The sequence below is a fragment of the Melanotaenia boesemani genome, chromosome 8, assembly GCF_017639745.1.
Source record: "Melanotaenia boesemani isolate fMelBoe1 chromosome 8, fMelBoe1.pri, whole genome shotgun sequence".
In the NCBI taxonomy this organism is placed as follows: Eukaryota; Metazoa; Chordata; class Actinopteri; order Atheriniformes; family Melanotaeniidae; genus Melanotaenia; species Melanotaenia boesemani.
The window spans coordinates 17,216,857-17,231,948 of NC_055689.1; the positions used below are offsets into that span (position 1 = coordinate 17,216,857).

Below are 15,092 nucleotides of genomic sequence, written 5' to 3' on the forward strand. Positions count from 1 at the left end.
CCTTTTTAAACTCTTGATCACACATTTTAGCCAATTGCACAGGAGTAAAGAACCCCAAAAATGACCACAGCACTTGTTTCTTTGAAAACATTTATTGCAAACACTTTCAGACTAGCCTTGGTTAGTTGGAACATATATAGGCTCAAACAAAAGGCAGGTGTTCAGGTGGATAAAAAGGCAAGTGAGCATCTGAAGCCTAGGCATCTGTATGTTGAGGCGCTGTTGGCTTTGGTTCAGAAACATGAGGCCATGGATGCTGTAGTTTAGGATCATAAGGGTTTGGATAGTGTGGTCCAAAGGTCCATGGGACATATGACTGGAAAGGCATTTGGGGAAAAGTAACATCTTTTTGTTCTGAAGTGGTAGATGGTTCAGCTGTTGTGGCTGGTGGAAGAAAAGGAAGTGGCACATAAGGGGGGTAATATGGAAATTCAGGCAGGTTTGTTGCATGATCAGTCGAGGAGAAGTAATGAGGAAACAGTGGGAAGAGGTTTGCCTGAGGCAGGTGATGAACTGGTGGCAAAATCGGAATCTGGGGATCCTGGGGCGCTGGCAGGACCACTTGAACCTGGGCATCCTGGGTTGCTTGTGGGGCCGCTTGAACCTGGGCATCCTGGGTTGCCCTTGGAACAATTTTAACCTGGGGATCCTGGGGTTTATGGTGCAAATGCTGCCAGAGGTGTTTATGGTGCCAATGATGGCCATGGGGCTTGTGGTGCCAGTGATGCTTTTGAGGCTCCTGGGGTTTTTGATGCCAATGACCATGGGGCTTGTGGTGCCAATGGGGCTTGTGGTGCCAATGATGCAAATGGGGCTTGTGGTGCCAATTATGCTTTTGTGGCTCCTGGGGGTTTTGATGCCAATGGGGCTTGTGGTGCCAATGATGCTTTTGTGGCTCATGGGGCTTGTGGTGCCAATGATGCCAATGGGGCTCCTGGGGTTTTTGAGGCTCCTGGGGTTTTTGAGGCTCGTGGTGCCAATGGGGCTTGTGGTGCCAATGGCGCCAATGGGGCCAGTGGTGCTTGTGGTGCCAGTGATGCCAATGAGGCTCCTGGGGTTTTTGAGGCTCCTGGGGTTTTTGAGGCTCCTGGGGTTTTTGAGGCTCCTGGGGTTTTTGAGGCCAGTGGTGCTTGTGGGGCCAGTGGGGCCAGTGGTGCTTGTGGTGCCAGTGATGCCAATGATGCTCCTGAGGCTCCTGAGGCTCCTGGGGTTTTTGAGGCTCCTGGGGTTTTTGAGGCTCCTGGGGTTTTTGAGGCTCATGGTGCCAATGGGGCCAGTGGTGCCAATGGGGCCAGTGGTGCCAATGGGGCCAGTGGGGCTTGTGGTGCCAATGATGCCAATGATGCTCCTGGAGCTTCTGCGGCTCCTGGGGCTTCTGCGGCTCCTGGGGCTTCTGCGGCTCCTGGGGCTTCTGCGGCTCCTGGGGCTTCTGCGGCTCCTGGGGCTTCTGCGGCTCCTGGGGCTTCTGCGGCTCCTGGGGCTTCTGCGGCTCCTGGGGCTCCTGGGGCCAGTGCTGCCACTGAGGCTCCTGGGGTTTGGGGGGCCAGTGCTGCCACTGAGGCTCCTGGGGTTTGGGGGGCCAGTGCTGCCACTGAGGCTCCTGGGGTTTGGGGGGCCAGTGCTGCCACTGAGGCTCCTGGGGTTTGGGGGGCCAGTGCTGCCACTGAGGCTCCTGGGGTTTGGGGGGCCAGTGCTGCCACTGAGGCTCCTGGGGTTTGGGGGGCCAGTGCTGCCACTGAGGCCCCTGGGGGTTTTGAGGCCAATGCTGCCCCTGGGGGTTTTGAGGCCAATGCTGCCCCTGGGGGTTTTGAGGCCAATGCTGCCCCTGGGGGTTTTGAGGCCAATGCTGCCCCTGGGGGTCCTGGGGGTTTTGATGCCAGTGCTGCTCCTGAGGTGCCTGAGGCTCAGCTACTGTTGCATGGGTGGGACACAACAGAGACACTGGATTCCCATTCCAATTAAGTGGCAATACATAGCTTCCACTCTTGGGACAAGAAAACAGAAAATAAAAAGCATTACAATCTTGTCAATTGGCTGTTTTTATCCAGGTAGTGTTGAAACCTAAATGCATTAAATGCATAGTTACCTAGACTAGCATTTCAATGTTTGGCCTATATAACTGATTTGGCAGCAAAGTGTTATTTCACAAAAATTGATTACACATTCAAGACTTCATTAACTGCTCATTAGAAAACAAAGTTACCTGTTTAACTACATTGCAGCCATCATATGGAACCGTCATAACAAACACCATGGAGTTACCATGCATGTTGTAGCCACATTTTGGGGGGACCATGGACACGGGTAGATACGAGTTATCCTCTGAGGGCAACAAGAGGGTAGTGTTATGCTAACCTTGGCATAAACATGTCATTTTGAAATGGCACATCCAGCAAAGCTTGAAACTACCTTGTTCCACTGTAAGGTGAGAAGCTTCTGGTCCGAGGTACCTGAACTTCATATGATCTCCTAAACAATGCAGAGATGTCCCCAAGTGGTTCCATTTGTTTGAGCCATCATCATTGTTTACACTGGACCAGCCTGTCAAGGGAACAAACTTAGTCAACCAAAGAAACATATTTTGCCATTTTTTTTAAGGCGGGGTTTAAAGTGAAGCCAAATTCCACAGAAACCCCAAGTAGTTTGAGGGGAAGCGCAATGAACTGAATAAGAAAACCGAAGGAGTTACCTACATTTGAGCTGCAGGAATTTAAACCAATTGTCATTAAGTGAAGCTAGATAAAATTATGGTAATATAAATTGTTGCTGCTTAAGTGTTAAAACAGCTATAACTTCGCTTAATTGAATTAATGCAAATAAAATTAATGGTCAACCCACAAACTTTGTGGTTCAGAATAAGTGATAAGTAACATGCCTGTGGAATCCGCTTGATAAGCCTTTTCATCTTCAGTAGCGTTAGAAGAGGCTTTCCCGGTTCCATCTGTGCTCCATGACTCATTCCGTAGGACGTCTCCGAACACGATTTGCCCCTCTTGAACACCCGCTGGGGTGAAAACAGCATCTGCATCTGCCTGCAGCTTTTGTTTTTCTGTTTTCTTTAGTCGAAGGCAGTCTATTGTTTGCGCCAAGTGACATGTCAGAATCAGGACTGCAGCCAAACAGACAGAGGCACGTTTCTTTTTTTCTTTAGGCATCATTCACTTGTGCCTAACTCCTGAAAACCTACAGCTGGAATAACGTGTTTCTTCTCAGCTATTTCTATTGCCACGTTTTCCGACATCAAGTGCGACTGGAAGACAACACCCAATCAAATAACACCACACATGACGGTCGTTAATTATCTGATATTGGTTACACCTGAGTACAATGTGAACGACGTCCTGAAACCGCGCTCTAGCGATTGCGGCTGTACAATGTATTGAATTTATGTGTTTGAGACTTTCTTGAAGCTACTTGATTTTTTCACACAATAAAAGTAGAAAACCAGACATTTTTTACTTGCCCTAGATAAGTGAGTAAAATGCATGAGTGCTCTGCCACCTGTACGTGTCTGTGAATGAAATACAATGGACTTTAAATGCAATGTTCACTTCTTTATAATGGTCAACACTGATCGTGTTATAAATGCTGTCATAAATTACTTCTTTTTTTTTTTTTATCAAATTCAGCATTAAAATGTTAAAAGGAATGGTGAAACTAATTATAAAGATTTGAACATACAATGGCAACTCGGAAGACTGCTAAACAGAAAAATAAACTTTATGGATAGTTTTGTCAGCTTCTTGGTTAGAACGTCTCTCAATCCGAGTTTATTTATATAATTATTTATCAAAATAATTACAAAATATTCTAAACCATACTCTGTCCATCCAAATCTAAAAATGTATTTAAAAAATCACTAAAAACTTTGCCAAAAATTTACGTGAAACTCCAGGTTTTTCATTTTTATGAATGCTTTTTATAAGGTTTGTGTAACCTGTCAGATCATAGCCAAAGGATATTATGTTTACAGCTGAAAGATATTCAAGAACTGCTTATTCATCTCCAAGGATACTGACAACACCAGGAAGTTGGAATCAGTAGGCTAGTGGTGAGTACATGTCCTTGTAATTTTCATTCACGTGTGTTTTTTCAATAATAGATTACTCTTAAATTAGTATGTAAAGTGCACAGATACTTTTAGAAGTTTAAAGCAGACATTTCTTTTTACCCATTTTACCACTCATTTTATTATAATTAGGAAACTATACTATGTCAGTCTACTCCTGTTTTTAACAGAAGATAAGTGGAAAACATCAGTGAATACCATTTTTCATCTTCGGACAAATAACTGCAGGCAGTGGTGACTGCAGTATAACGGAAATGCTGAAGCCCAGCTCTTCTTGTCAGTGTGATCCACGTATCTTCAAAACTGAACACAATACTTAATTGTAAATTGACCATTCAAGAAGATCTTTTGTTTTGGATTTTAGATGCTGCTGCACCATTGGAACATAATCTGCTATGTGACCCTGATGAGCAAGTAAGAAAGAAGAAAATGGAAACAGAAAATAGATCTGTAAAAATTAAAACCTCACACCCTTCATATTTCCATTGATTTTTCCATTGCTCCCATGTTTGGTAAGAGGAACCAAGAGGGATCTCTGCATCCTGTAAAAAACCAGTGCACCTACTGTACTGCTCCTGCAGGAGTTCTGAGGTACAGTGGGGAGTCTTATAACTGTAGGCTAAACTTAACAACCACTCTTCTAGAGGTACTGAGATCAAATATCTGTCTTTTGCTGTAAATTTCCATCTGCTGTCATACAGTATCACTGATTGTTCCAATGTAACTATGTTGTCTATGACAACATCCATTAGATAACCAAGTAGAATGTGAGTACTGTGGGGAAAAGACCAGAGATCTGTTGAATTTATCATGGATACAGGAGCCTAAGGTGAGATACATCTACTCAAACAATATTACTAAATGCACCTATCATACTTCCCACCATCTAGTATCCCCTTTTGATTAATCCTGGACACATCCACAGTTCTGCTGTGCTCAGCAACAGCAGCTGTGTCAGATGCTGGTGAAACTGAGACTTTTCATTTGAGGGCACATGTAACACAACAACATGTAATCAGACATCAAAGGAAGACAAACCAATCAAGGAGGAGCTGCTCTTCCATGGCAGGAAGATAGAACACCACAATGAGTTTATCAATGAATTACCAAGTGGACTAAGGTACACACTGTATTTTCTATTAAAAATGACTGCATCTCTCTGGCTACAAGAATAAGGTGTAACTTAATGCAAGAAGAAATGTTTTCTTTCTTTTTCTTTCTCTCTCTTCTATAGAGCACAATCAAAAATGAACATTTACAAAGATTACTCTGTTCCAGATGTAGCAGAGACCTGTGAGTAACACAGACAGCATATTTCTGTGGGGTTTTTTTTTTTTTTCTTTGGCTTCTTCCGATGACAAAAACAATATTTTACTTTAAATGTCTTTGTGAGAGAAAGTACTGTTCATTATTCGCTGGTGTTTCATTGCTCCTGCATTAAAGGTCCTCAGCTTCAGACTCTCTGCTGCTCTGGGAAAAGAGTGCTGGACAGTGCTACGAGGCAACACTCCTGAAAAAGTCTTGAAAAGAGGAAGAGCAGCAAGTATTAGTCCCTTGTTGTGATCACAATCCAGCTCAGTTTGGCTTATGTCATCATCAGGTACACACAAATCATCAAGATTGTTTCATCACTTATATTAAGACTGCTTCTCTTGGAAACACAGATAATATCGTTTAAAAAGTTTATTTAAATGAAAGCCATCAAAGTTAGCTGTATATCAGTTTTGTGTAGTAAATACTGACACCATGTGGTCACACTGTGTAGCAATACCAGTCCCAACTAAAGACTTTTTACTCATGATGACAAGTACCTTGGGGCTTTACAAGCTAAAAATGAAGATAAGCAGCCAGATAGAGGGCAGAAATAAAAATTTAGTCCTGGTGAAACTCAAAAATGCATATTATATTACATATTATATTAAACCCAGAAAAATCCTGCTAGACCACAAAAAAAAAAAAATAAAAAATAAAAAATAAAATCTTTCCATTTCCCCTTTCTGACTTCAGGACCCCTCTGCTGATAATCAGTTAACATTTTATTTATTTATTTATTTATTTTTATCTTGATTTCCCTTTTCTTCCCCCTAGGGATTTGGGTTTCTACAGAAGTGTTACTCCAATGGCAGGAAATTTATTACCATTTTTCCTGATGGCTCTTCCTAGGTCTTGCACCCATTCACATGGAAATATTTTTAAACAGATTATAATAATGTGATGGCATTAACTCATTTTTTACATGAAGACCAATTTAACAAAGAGAAGTGATGAAGTAGGTTTTTCTAATGATTAAATCAGTCTCGAAGAAATGCTGGTTTATAGCTTGTGTATGTGCAATACAACACATATTCTGCAGTGGGTGTTCCTGTCCTTACCATGGTTACAGTTATCCCTCAGGCAATTTGGCTCTTGTTATTGTGGTCACCGAGAGAAATAGAAGAGTCTGCGTTGTATTTGAAGACAGCGGTTCTTCCAGTAAACCAGTTAGAGCTGTGTTTAAGTCTGATGGCAGAGCGGTGTGTTATCACAGCAATGGAAACATATGGTAAACAGCATTTATGATTTATATTTATCACAATTTTATGATTTTCTTAAAAATGTTGTTGTGATAAATACAATAAAATTTAGGCATTTTTATTAATTTATTTAAAGATGTTACCCTGACTACTTAATGGTTTCTAAATGAGAAAAAAAAGGATTGGAATGTCAGTAAATCATATATCATATGTGTTTTCATATTGTAGGCTGGCCTTAAACAGATTAGGTGGTCCGTGTTTGACTGATGTGAGTGCCATGTGAGCCATACTCCCACTCCCTTCCACCCCATCTTCCTGTCCCTTAACAAAATGGTTGGAGTCCGAGTTTTGGGAAACAAAAAGGTGTTTGTGTCCTTCTTGACAAAAGGTCAACAGACAAAGTTCAATGTGGGTGCCTGCTGTGCTCAGGTAAAACTCAGGCATCATTTCCCCTTTTTAACTAACTCTTCAAACAGTAATATTAAACCACAAGTACTTGTGATTATGCATTAACTCAAAGCTAATAGTTTATTATTTATGGACAAGATGGCATGTTATAAGATACCAGTTTTAGTTTTGAGCACTGCATTTATTCTGAATGGTGGTTCATTTGACCATCAAAATACAACTAAGATTTGATTTGATAAGGGGGGAACATGAAAAACCTGGTTCAGGATCATCAGTTCTGAAGGAGGATCTATTAGTGCTGGCAGCGAAGATCAGGATCCACATGGCTATCCAGCATCTTAACCAATGCTTGAGAAGGCAATTCCGCCCACAGCTGTTCAAGAGCACACTTGCTCCCCACCTCTGTACTGCTGCTCAGAGACTTCTGGAAGACTGGGCTGATGTGGTGATGACTGACAATGATAGAGCCTTCATCTATGGTTGTCTAAAGGATTGTTGATGTATGAAGAACAGGTACAACAGCTCTGTGATTACACTGACGTCACAGAGGAGTAATATTAAATCTGAGCTTTTAGCTGTGATTTGGTTAGCCTGAGATAAAACACTATGTATTAGTGCATGAATGCCAACATATAATTTAAAAGAATAGTTAAAAGGTGATCTGTGTATCTAGTAGAACGTCTCTGTGATATACAATGAAAAAATAGGAATGGACGTCTATGCTGATTCATCCTTGTCAGCATATATTTACTGAATCTAAATGAATTAAGACTAGAACTATATTTCCTTTCAACTCACAGAATAAATGTAAATTTTGTGATTTTGTGTTACGCTTTGGTCTGGCTAAAGCTAAAACTGAACAGAGATTTTATGTTTATATATTTGGAACCTGCACGAGGGGCTCAGGTCTTTTTTTTAATACACAGTTGGACATCTTAGATTTGCTGCAGTATCGCAACCCCATTGTATGTTTACATCTCCATTTGTACTCATGCCTAACATGGTTTGCCTCATCTAATCAGATAGCGTAAAAGCCTATTGAACCCCTAATTACATTAGAATGACCAGATGGCCAGTTGTCATTGCAGATTGCCTTTATCCCCATGTTATTTGGACTAACGGGGAATTATTTAAAAAAAAATAATAATCTAGGAATTTTACATTCATTACCCTAATTACAACTACTAACAAGCAAATGTACATAAATAAAATGTATTTATAGGTAAAGCAAAGTAACCTAATGTCTAATGAGATTCACATATATTACAAAATGGATATTTGAAAAATCTATAAAACAGTCATTAAAAGAATCTACAGATGTAATGGGAAACTATTGATTGCCTGATCATACTAGATGGAGGATAAAATCATTTGAACCACTTCTGGACCCTGTAACAACTGCACAGCAAGCATTAACCAGATTCTGAGGATTTACAGATAATAGTTTGTGATGCCTAAAATAAATTATAGCTTGCTGGGATTTACCAGCAGTGCTAGCAACAGTAGATGCCACACAATGGTAACCGCTCCTTACAGGATTAAAGAGTGCTTTCCAGACCTTAGCATGGAAGTGCAGGTCTGACATCCGCAGTGTGAAAGTGCTACAGGGGATCGTGCACTCTTCCGGTCCTGTTCAATCTGTATGTGTCGCACTTCCAATATAACTTGCCACATGCTATTGCGAGCTGTATCAGGAGTGAACAGTAGTACAGGAAACTCATACAGGACTTTTGATGCATGTGCCTCTAACCGTCTGCACCTCAACACCACCAATACCAAGGAAAGCCACACCCAAAGCCACTGGCCATTAACAGTGACAGTAGTACAGAGCTACAAATATGAGAGTGGCTACAGGACAGACTGGACTGGACTGCCAACACAGAGGCTCTGTGCAGGAGGGATCACAACTTTTCTCAGATGGTTGGGATGTCTTCAACAAGAAGCTGTAGCATGGGGCAGTGTGTAGCTTACCTGGTTGAGCAGCCGCTCCTATGTAAAAAGGCTACAAATCCTGTGCAGCTGGCCCATGTTTAAATCCCAACCTGGGGCCCCTTACTACAGGTCATTCCCCGCTCTCGCCGACCCTTTCTTTCCTGTCCAGCTACTGTTAACATAAAGGCCACTAGAGCACAAAATAGTCCTTTAAAATCAAAAAGCTGCTGTGTATGTTCTGGGTTGTTGTGGCAAACATCTTCTTTCATGCAGAGGTGTGCTGGGACAGCAGCATCAGGAAGGACAACTTATGTCTGGACAAACTGGTGAGGAAGACGGGCTCTGTTGTGGGCATGGAGCTGGACAACCTGACAACAGTGGCAGAGCGATGGACACCAAGCTGGTTACAGACATGGACAATCCACTGCATAGCTATATATCCTAAAAGGGGAGCAGCTGTCACTGTCCTGCTTCAGCGTGAGGCTGAGGATATTCTGTCACACACTCCGCATAGCTCTTTGAATTCCACTCAAGGCTTGGGCCAAGGGCCAATTGTCCTGCTCTAAATTGCATGTGGTACACCAGTGGTTTTCAAACTTTTTGAGTCACATCCTCCAAGGTAAAACGCATGGGAGTTTGTGACCCCCACCCCCATGCGACGACATAATTGTGATTGTGTGATGTATCAAATAAGTTGTCTTGCAGCCACCCCCTAAATGTGAGGATAACTGCCAGAATTGTCATACAAAAGGAGGATAAAGTGGTTTTTGGCAGTTTACTGCTGTGACAAGGCACCTACATGCCGAACATCAGTTTCTGTCACAGAGATAATGTCAAATTCAGATTTTTGAGGTGGCATGTGTACTTTGTTGTTAATCTTCTAAAAATTTAAGGTGCTAATTTAAAAGATTTATCTCTCCATTAATGATTTATGTTGACAATCCTGGTAAAAATCCCAAATTTATTAGATAAATGTAGGCTATATTTTTCAAAATTATCTGGCGATCCCCTGAAATTATCTTGCATGCCCCATGGGGGTCCCGACCCCCAGTTTGAAACTACTGCTGTACACCATGCACCTCTTCCTTTTCACTGGACTGTTTAAACTCCTTAATATTGTTTTATATTAGGGTGTATTGCATGCTTTTGATCTTAAAATTTTTGGATACTGCTGGAACTTGCATTATGCCGCCCTGGGCAGAATAATTTCCTCTCATTTACCATTAAAAAAAAAACTCAAGACCACAGCTTTACAGTTAAATAGTTACAATAGGTTTTATTAATTTTCTTATCTTTCTCCAAGGTATGTAAATATAAAAATTATTCTGAAATCATCCCAACACACATTTTCCAAATGTTATTTTCACAACAATGAAGACAAATTTTAAGTGTTGCATTTTCTACATGGGTAACTACTTTTATAAACTTTGAATTCTACGTATGGCTCAGTGATATAAATGACAGGATGTTTATATTCACATAGATCAATTATATGCAACAAGTTAAAGACTACAATGATCCGTGTTAAATCGCTCCATACTGGACCACTAATTGCCTGGATGAAATCTGCAGTAATATGAACAGTAAAAGAAAATAGCAGTTGGGCCAGCACTGTTGCCGTGGATCCCACTCTGGCGTCAGGGGCAGGACATCTCTGAGGAACATAGTGAAGAGTGATGGGGGGCATCCAGTCTGTGCTAGCAGTCTTCCTGCCTTCAGCACAGACATTCATAAACATCACCTCACAGTCCAGTGAGAAGCCCTCCTCAAACCTAGACAGTCAGGGTGGATGTCACAATGTACCCAAGGTGAGAGAAATGTTTAATCTTTCATCTACTCCACTGCTGTTAACACTATTCTACTTACATGGAGTGGCTTTCAGCTCCAGCCAGGAATTCAAAAGTAGGGTTAAGAGTGGTGGTGAGGTCTTGTGTTCATGTGAACATTCATCTTCATCTCGTTGTCCAAGATTTGCACAAGCTGCTGCATGGAGGGCAGGTGACCTGACTCCAATTTTGACCACACTGGTACATCTATAAAAAACAAAAAGACGAAAAAAAAAAAGGAGAAAAATATATATTTCCTTGTAAATCAGTTGACTTATCACCACTCAATTCTAACAACATAATGACAGACTGTATAGGATGTAATGACCTTCACCTGAAAACTTACAAACAACAATTACCTCTCTTTTATATTTAGCCTCAATTAAAAGTAATAACACTATTAACACACTTCGAATATTATTTAAATTTTGTCTTCAGTGCTACACACTGAAGCCAAAAACAACACAATTAACTCACTCAGCCCACAATGTGAAAGAAAAACTCACCGTTTAATGTGATTTCAAATGCTCCTGTTGACATTAACTGGTTTTCAACCATATTGCTGAAGAAGAAGACCATCATGCAGGCATATATCTAAAAGAATGGAAATAATTTATAAAAGCACTGAACAAAAACCATTTCTTCTATTTTCTTCTTTCATATTTCCAGCAACAAATATCAATCTAATCAAATCAAATTTTATAGAGCATTATTATTATTTATAAAGCAATGTTTATGCACAAAGCAACACAAAGTGCTTTACATAATAAAAAACAAAATATGCATAATAAAAACAAAATTTAAAAAGCCTTCACACACCAGAATGACAGCAATTTAGTAGTTCAGTTACAAAACGATAGCTGAATTGCTGACCTGAGTTTTGACATTGACTAATGTATTAAAAACAAATTAGTCTAAAGACAAACCTGGTCTTTAGACTCAGTGTTCCACTACTTTTAAATTGGCTTTTGTGACATACTTTCTTCTCCTCTGCACCAATTTGAGAGTGGCTGACACAAGTACACCCTCTTGCACAAAGCTCTCCTTATTGGTTGATGGGATTAAAAGGGTAGGCTTAGTGCAGTCAGCGAAAGAAGATTTCTTTTCTTGTGTTTTACAATTATACTAAACATTTTAGGCAGTTGTTTCTTTCTCTTAAAATGCGAAGAGACCCACTGGTGCAAGACAGTTTAATCTGACAACACTGTCAAAGGCTTTGATGGGTTTGTAACCCTAGGGATAACTAATCCAAGCAAAGCAATACTTAGTGGCACATTAAGAAACCTCTGAATAAGAACAAAATAAAATCATAAGGGTTTAATTTTTCTTATATATATATATATATATATATATATATATATATATATGTGTGTGTGTGTGTGTGTGTTCAAAACAACTAAATTGAAAAACCAACTTTATGTATTGGTATATTCAACTCATGCTTCTATGCATTTTCTTCAATACCCTCCAAAGACACAACAGCCAGAATAAATGCACAGTCTGGACGCTACCAGCCAATATGTTTAGTTTAAGATTACAGTAAAAACACAACAAAAACAAAGCAAGACAAAACAAACAAAGAAAAAAGTCACACAAGCAGATCTAAGATTGAAAGAACTTTTACCTTATTTGCCTGCCCCCACTCCCAGATCCCTGGGGCTTGCATACCAAAGAGGGCAAATGGGTCCTTGCCAATAATAATCAGCCCAATCACCAGCAGTTTGAACACAGAAAGGAAGGAGGCAATGTGTCTGAGAAAATAAAATAAAAACTGATTAAGAATACAACTCCTAATTATGGAAGTCTGAAGCACACTGGGCTCGTTGGGCATATCAAATCTGTCTGTAATGTTCAAAATGTGTTTGTCAAGGCATGCTGGTGTTATTGAATGTACACTTAAGCATCAGGAATTTAAATGAGCTGTTAAGAGAGAGAAATATATATATATATATATATATATATATATATATATATATATATATATATGTAAAAATCACAATTTCGGAATAACATTCTTGCTCATTTAATAAGAAAGGACCTGGACCCTAATTATTCAATTTAACTTCTTTAAAGTTTAATAATTGCTTTAACAAGTGCCTATCAGTGAGTATAACTAATCCTGCAGTGCCTGAGCAGAAGATCAACATTACAATAATCTAAGATAAATACTGTCTTGAGAATTTGAAGTCTGTGTTACAGTGTCCTCTCTTTAACATGGTAAATCTCTGGAGTGTTCATTAAAAATTTACTAAATGAGGACCTGAGAGTCTCAATAACACCATGTTTATAACGCCTGAGACTGCACAAATCAGTCTCAGATCAGCTCTTACTCTGTACCAGTATAGCCTCATTCCAGGGGGACTGAGGCTTCACAATGCCTCAGATTTTGTCATGATAATGAAACTGTTAAAATGGAATCAGAGTTCACACAAGGGTATACAGGTAAAAGGTACATCTCCTGTCACAATTACTAAATAGTATAATACCCCTCTGAACTACAATTGAGCTACATAAACATATCTATGGTCAAGCCTGTCCATGAGATTTAACTTAGTCTGACAAATTAAAGCTAATCCCAAGCAGCTTTCAGACTGCTTTAATAGAGCTGGAAATAATCCACTTGTAACAAGGCAGACAATATTTTGCTCTTACCGATATGCGGGCATAGGAAGATAATTCTCCCCTTCAATGCGGATGTCTGGGTACCGCTGGTACAAGGCCTGCGTATACTCCTCAAACACCCGCTTGTACCCTCAGGAAATGCTGTGTAAAGACAAACCCATTCTTACAAAGACATTAAGGATGTAAAGATGCAAATACATAAAAAACACAAAACTGACACAACATCACAATAATCAGCAGAGAAAAGTAACTACATACATTTACTCAAATACAGTACAGACAAATTTTGACATTGTGAAGTCAAATTTATTTATAAGCATGTCTAAAAACGTGCTGACCAAATGTGCTGTACAACTTAAGGGTGATAAAATAGAAATAAAAATGTGGGGGCCTTAATAATAAAATAGATATAAAAACAGGACTATAAAAATAAGCGTGAAATAAATAATCTGAAGAAAAAAAAAAAAAAAAAAAAAAAACATCTGAATGTTTTTGTGACATTTAATTTTTCCATTCCATTTCAGGGAACTATTGCATTTACAACTCCGTAACACATCACATATTTTGTTTCAAGTTGATTTTAAAACGCAGATTAATGTGAATTATAATAGAGCAAGCCTTTAAAAATGCATAATATTGGCAGAGGTTAAACCAGACTGTAGCCTGGTTGACATTTCAGATGTCCATGAGTTAAAACCTCTACAAAACACATTTTCCTTCTGCACTTTCTACATGTCATTTTCACATGATGTAAAATATCTAAATAAAAAGTGAAGCCTGAAAACAGACATAACTTTTAGGCCTTGATTTGTTTCCATCAATAGCCTACCCAGAGTCATTCAGTCTCTAATTCGATATTGTATAATACAGCGCAGAATGTCTTTAACCATAGTCTTAACCAAAATTTATTTAATGTTTTCCTGTTCATTAGTAATCATAAGTCCTTGCACAAACCTCCGTTACCGCCAGGTGACGTCGTTACAATAAACCAAACACGTGCGGTTGTTAATATTTTATTAAGCGACGCAGATGCTGGTCTCAACAGAACGGCATCGAGCTCGGTTTCCGGTAAAAAAAAAATAGCAAAACACGATTTTTAAGCTGCACATTTTTAGTACAAAGTATCGTCTGTACGTTGTTTAAGAATATGTTTATCTAAGCTACATAAACTAGGCAGCTCTTACAAGGATTTAACGCCACATACGTGTTTGACTACGGAAGTGAGGCCATGTTTCAGATTAGATATTTAGATATATTTGCTAGAACTGACAACACACCAAAACACCATAAAAAAGGCGTTTGCTTTGTTTAGGCAGCTATGGTATAATATCCCGAATAACTAGCCCGTGTAAAGTGAGAGCTGCTTCTCTCGAGATCAATATAAGCGCACATCCTATGGAGTTTTGGCCTACAGCGTCGTTAGCCGGTGGGTTTAGCTAGCATGCAATGACTTGCCAGATTTTCGCCCATTTGCTTACCAGATTTGGAATTTGAGAAGAGGTCCCGTGGCAAATTGCATCTTCATCTTCTTCACGCCACTACTGTCGCCAGTTGTGGCGTAACACAGCGAGAAAACCCCCAATACGAGGAGCGAAAAACGCAACCACTTCATCGCTGCCCGCCTTGTTTCCTCTCTGCCGTGCAGAGGTGGGTTAATCTCTGTATTTCGTTAGTGGTTGGTCCCGCCTTTCTTACTCAGATCTTCGATTTAAACTCCAACAA

The 15,092-nt window shown here is 39.9% G+C and overlaps 3 protein-coding genes across 4 annotated transcripts; 1 reads left to right on the forward strand and 2 right to left on the reverse strand.

The window, feature by feature from the left end:
* Positions 1 to 84: 84 nt before the first annotated feature.
* On the reverse strand, positions 85 to 3,243 carry wu:fi34b01 (pollen-specific leucine-rich repeat extensin-like protein 1). 2 transcript variants are annotated; one of them, XM_041991909.1, is made up of 5 exons: positions 2,876 to 3,243; positions 2,410 to 2,541; positions 2,204 to 2,322; positions 1,014 to 1,984; positions 85 to 788 (listed from the first exon to the last, which is right to left on the reverse strand). In XM_041991909.1, exons 1-5 carry the CDS (start codon positions 3,156 to 3,158, stop codon positions 197 to 199), a joined length of 2,097 nt encoding a protein of 698 aa, XP_041847843.1. In that variant the 5' UTR covers positions 3,159 to 3,243; the 3' UTR covers positions 85 to 196. The 2 variants fall into 2 exon arrangements, with proteins under 2 accessions (XP_041847843.1, XP_041847842.1); XM_041991908.1 differs by having other exon boundaries at positions 85 to 744; positions 931 to 1,984.
* A 1,331-nt stretch (positions 3,244 to 4,574) lies between these two features.
* On the forward strand, positions 4,575 to 7,489 carry LOC121644418 (glutamate-rich protein 6). Its single transcript, XM_041992313.1, is given in 10 exon segments — positions 4,575 to 4,683; positions 4,822 to 4,898; positions 5,089 to 5,189; positions 5,304 to 5,366; positions 5,513 to 5,669; positions 6,158 to 6,237; positions 6,453 to 6,611; positions 6,811 to 6,860; positions 6,863 to 7,024; positions 7,239 to 7,489. Coding segments are annotated over 10 exon segments (1,209 nt in total).
* A 2,682-nt stretch (positions 7,490 to 10,171) lies between these two features.
* On the reverse strand, positions 10,172 to 15,029 carry selenot1a (selenoprotein T, 1a). The gene is made up of 6 exons (XM_041992740.1): positions 14,849 to 15,029; positions 13,401 to 13,511; positions 12,373 to 12,499; positions 11,255 to 11,342; positions 10,789 to 10,955; positions 10,172 to 10,694 (listed from the first exon to the last, which is right to left on the reverse strand). Exons 1-5 carry the CDS (start codon positions 14,980 to 14,982, stop codon positions 10,831 to 10,833), a joined length of 585 nt encoding a protein of 194 aa, XP_041848674.1. The 5' UTR covers positions 14,983 to 15,029; the 3' UTR covers positions 10,172 to 10,694; positions 10,789 to 10,830.
* Positions 15,030 to 15,092: the final 63 nt, after the last annotated feature.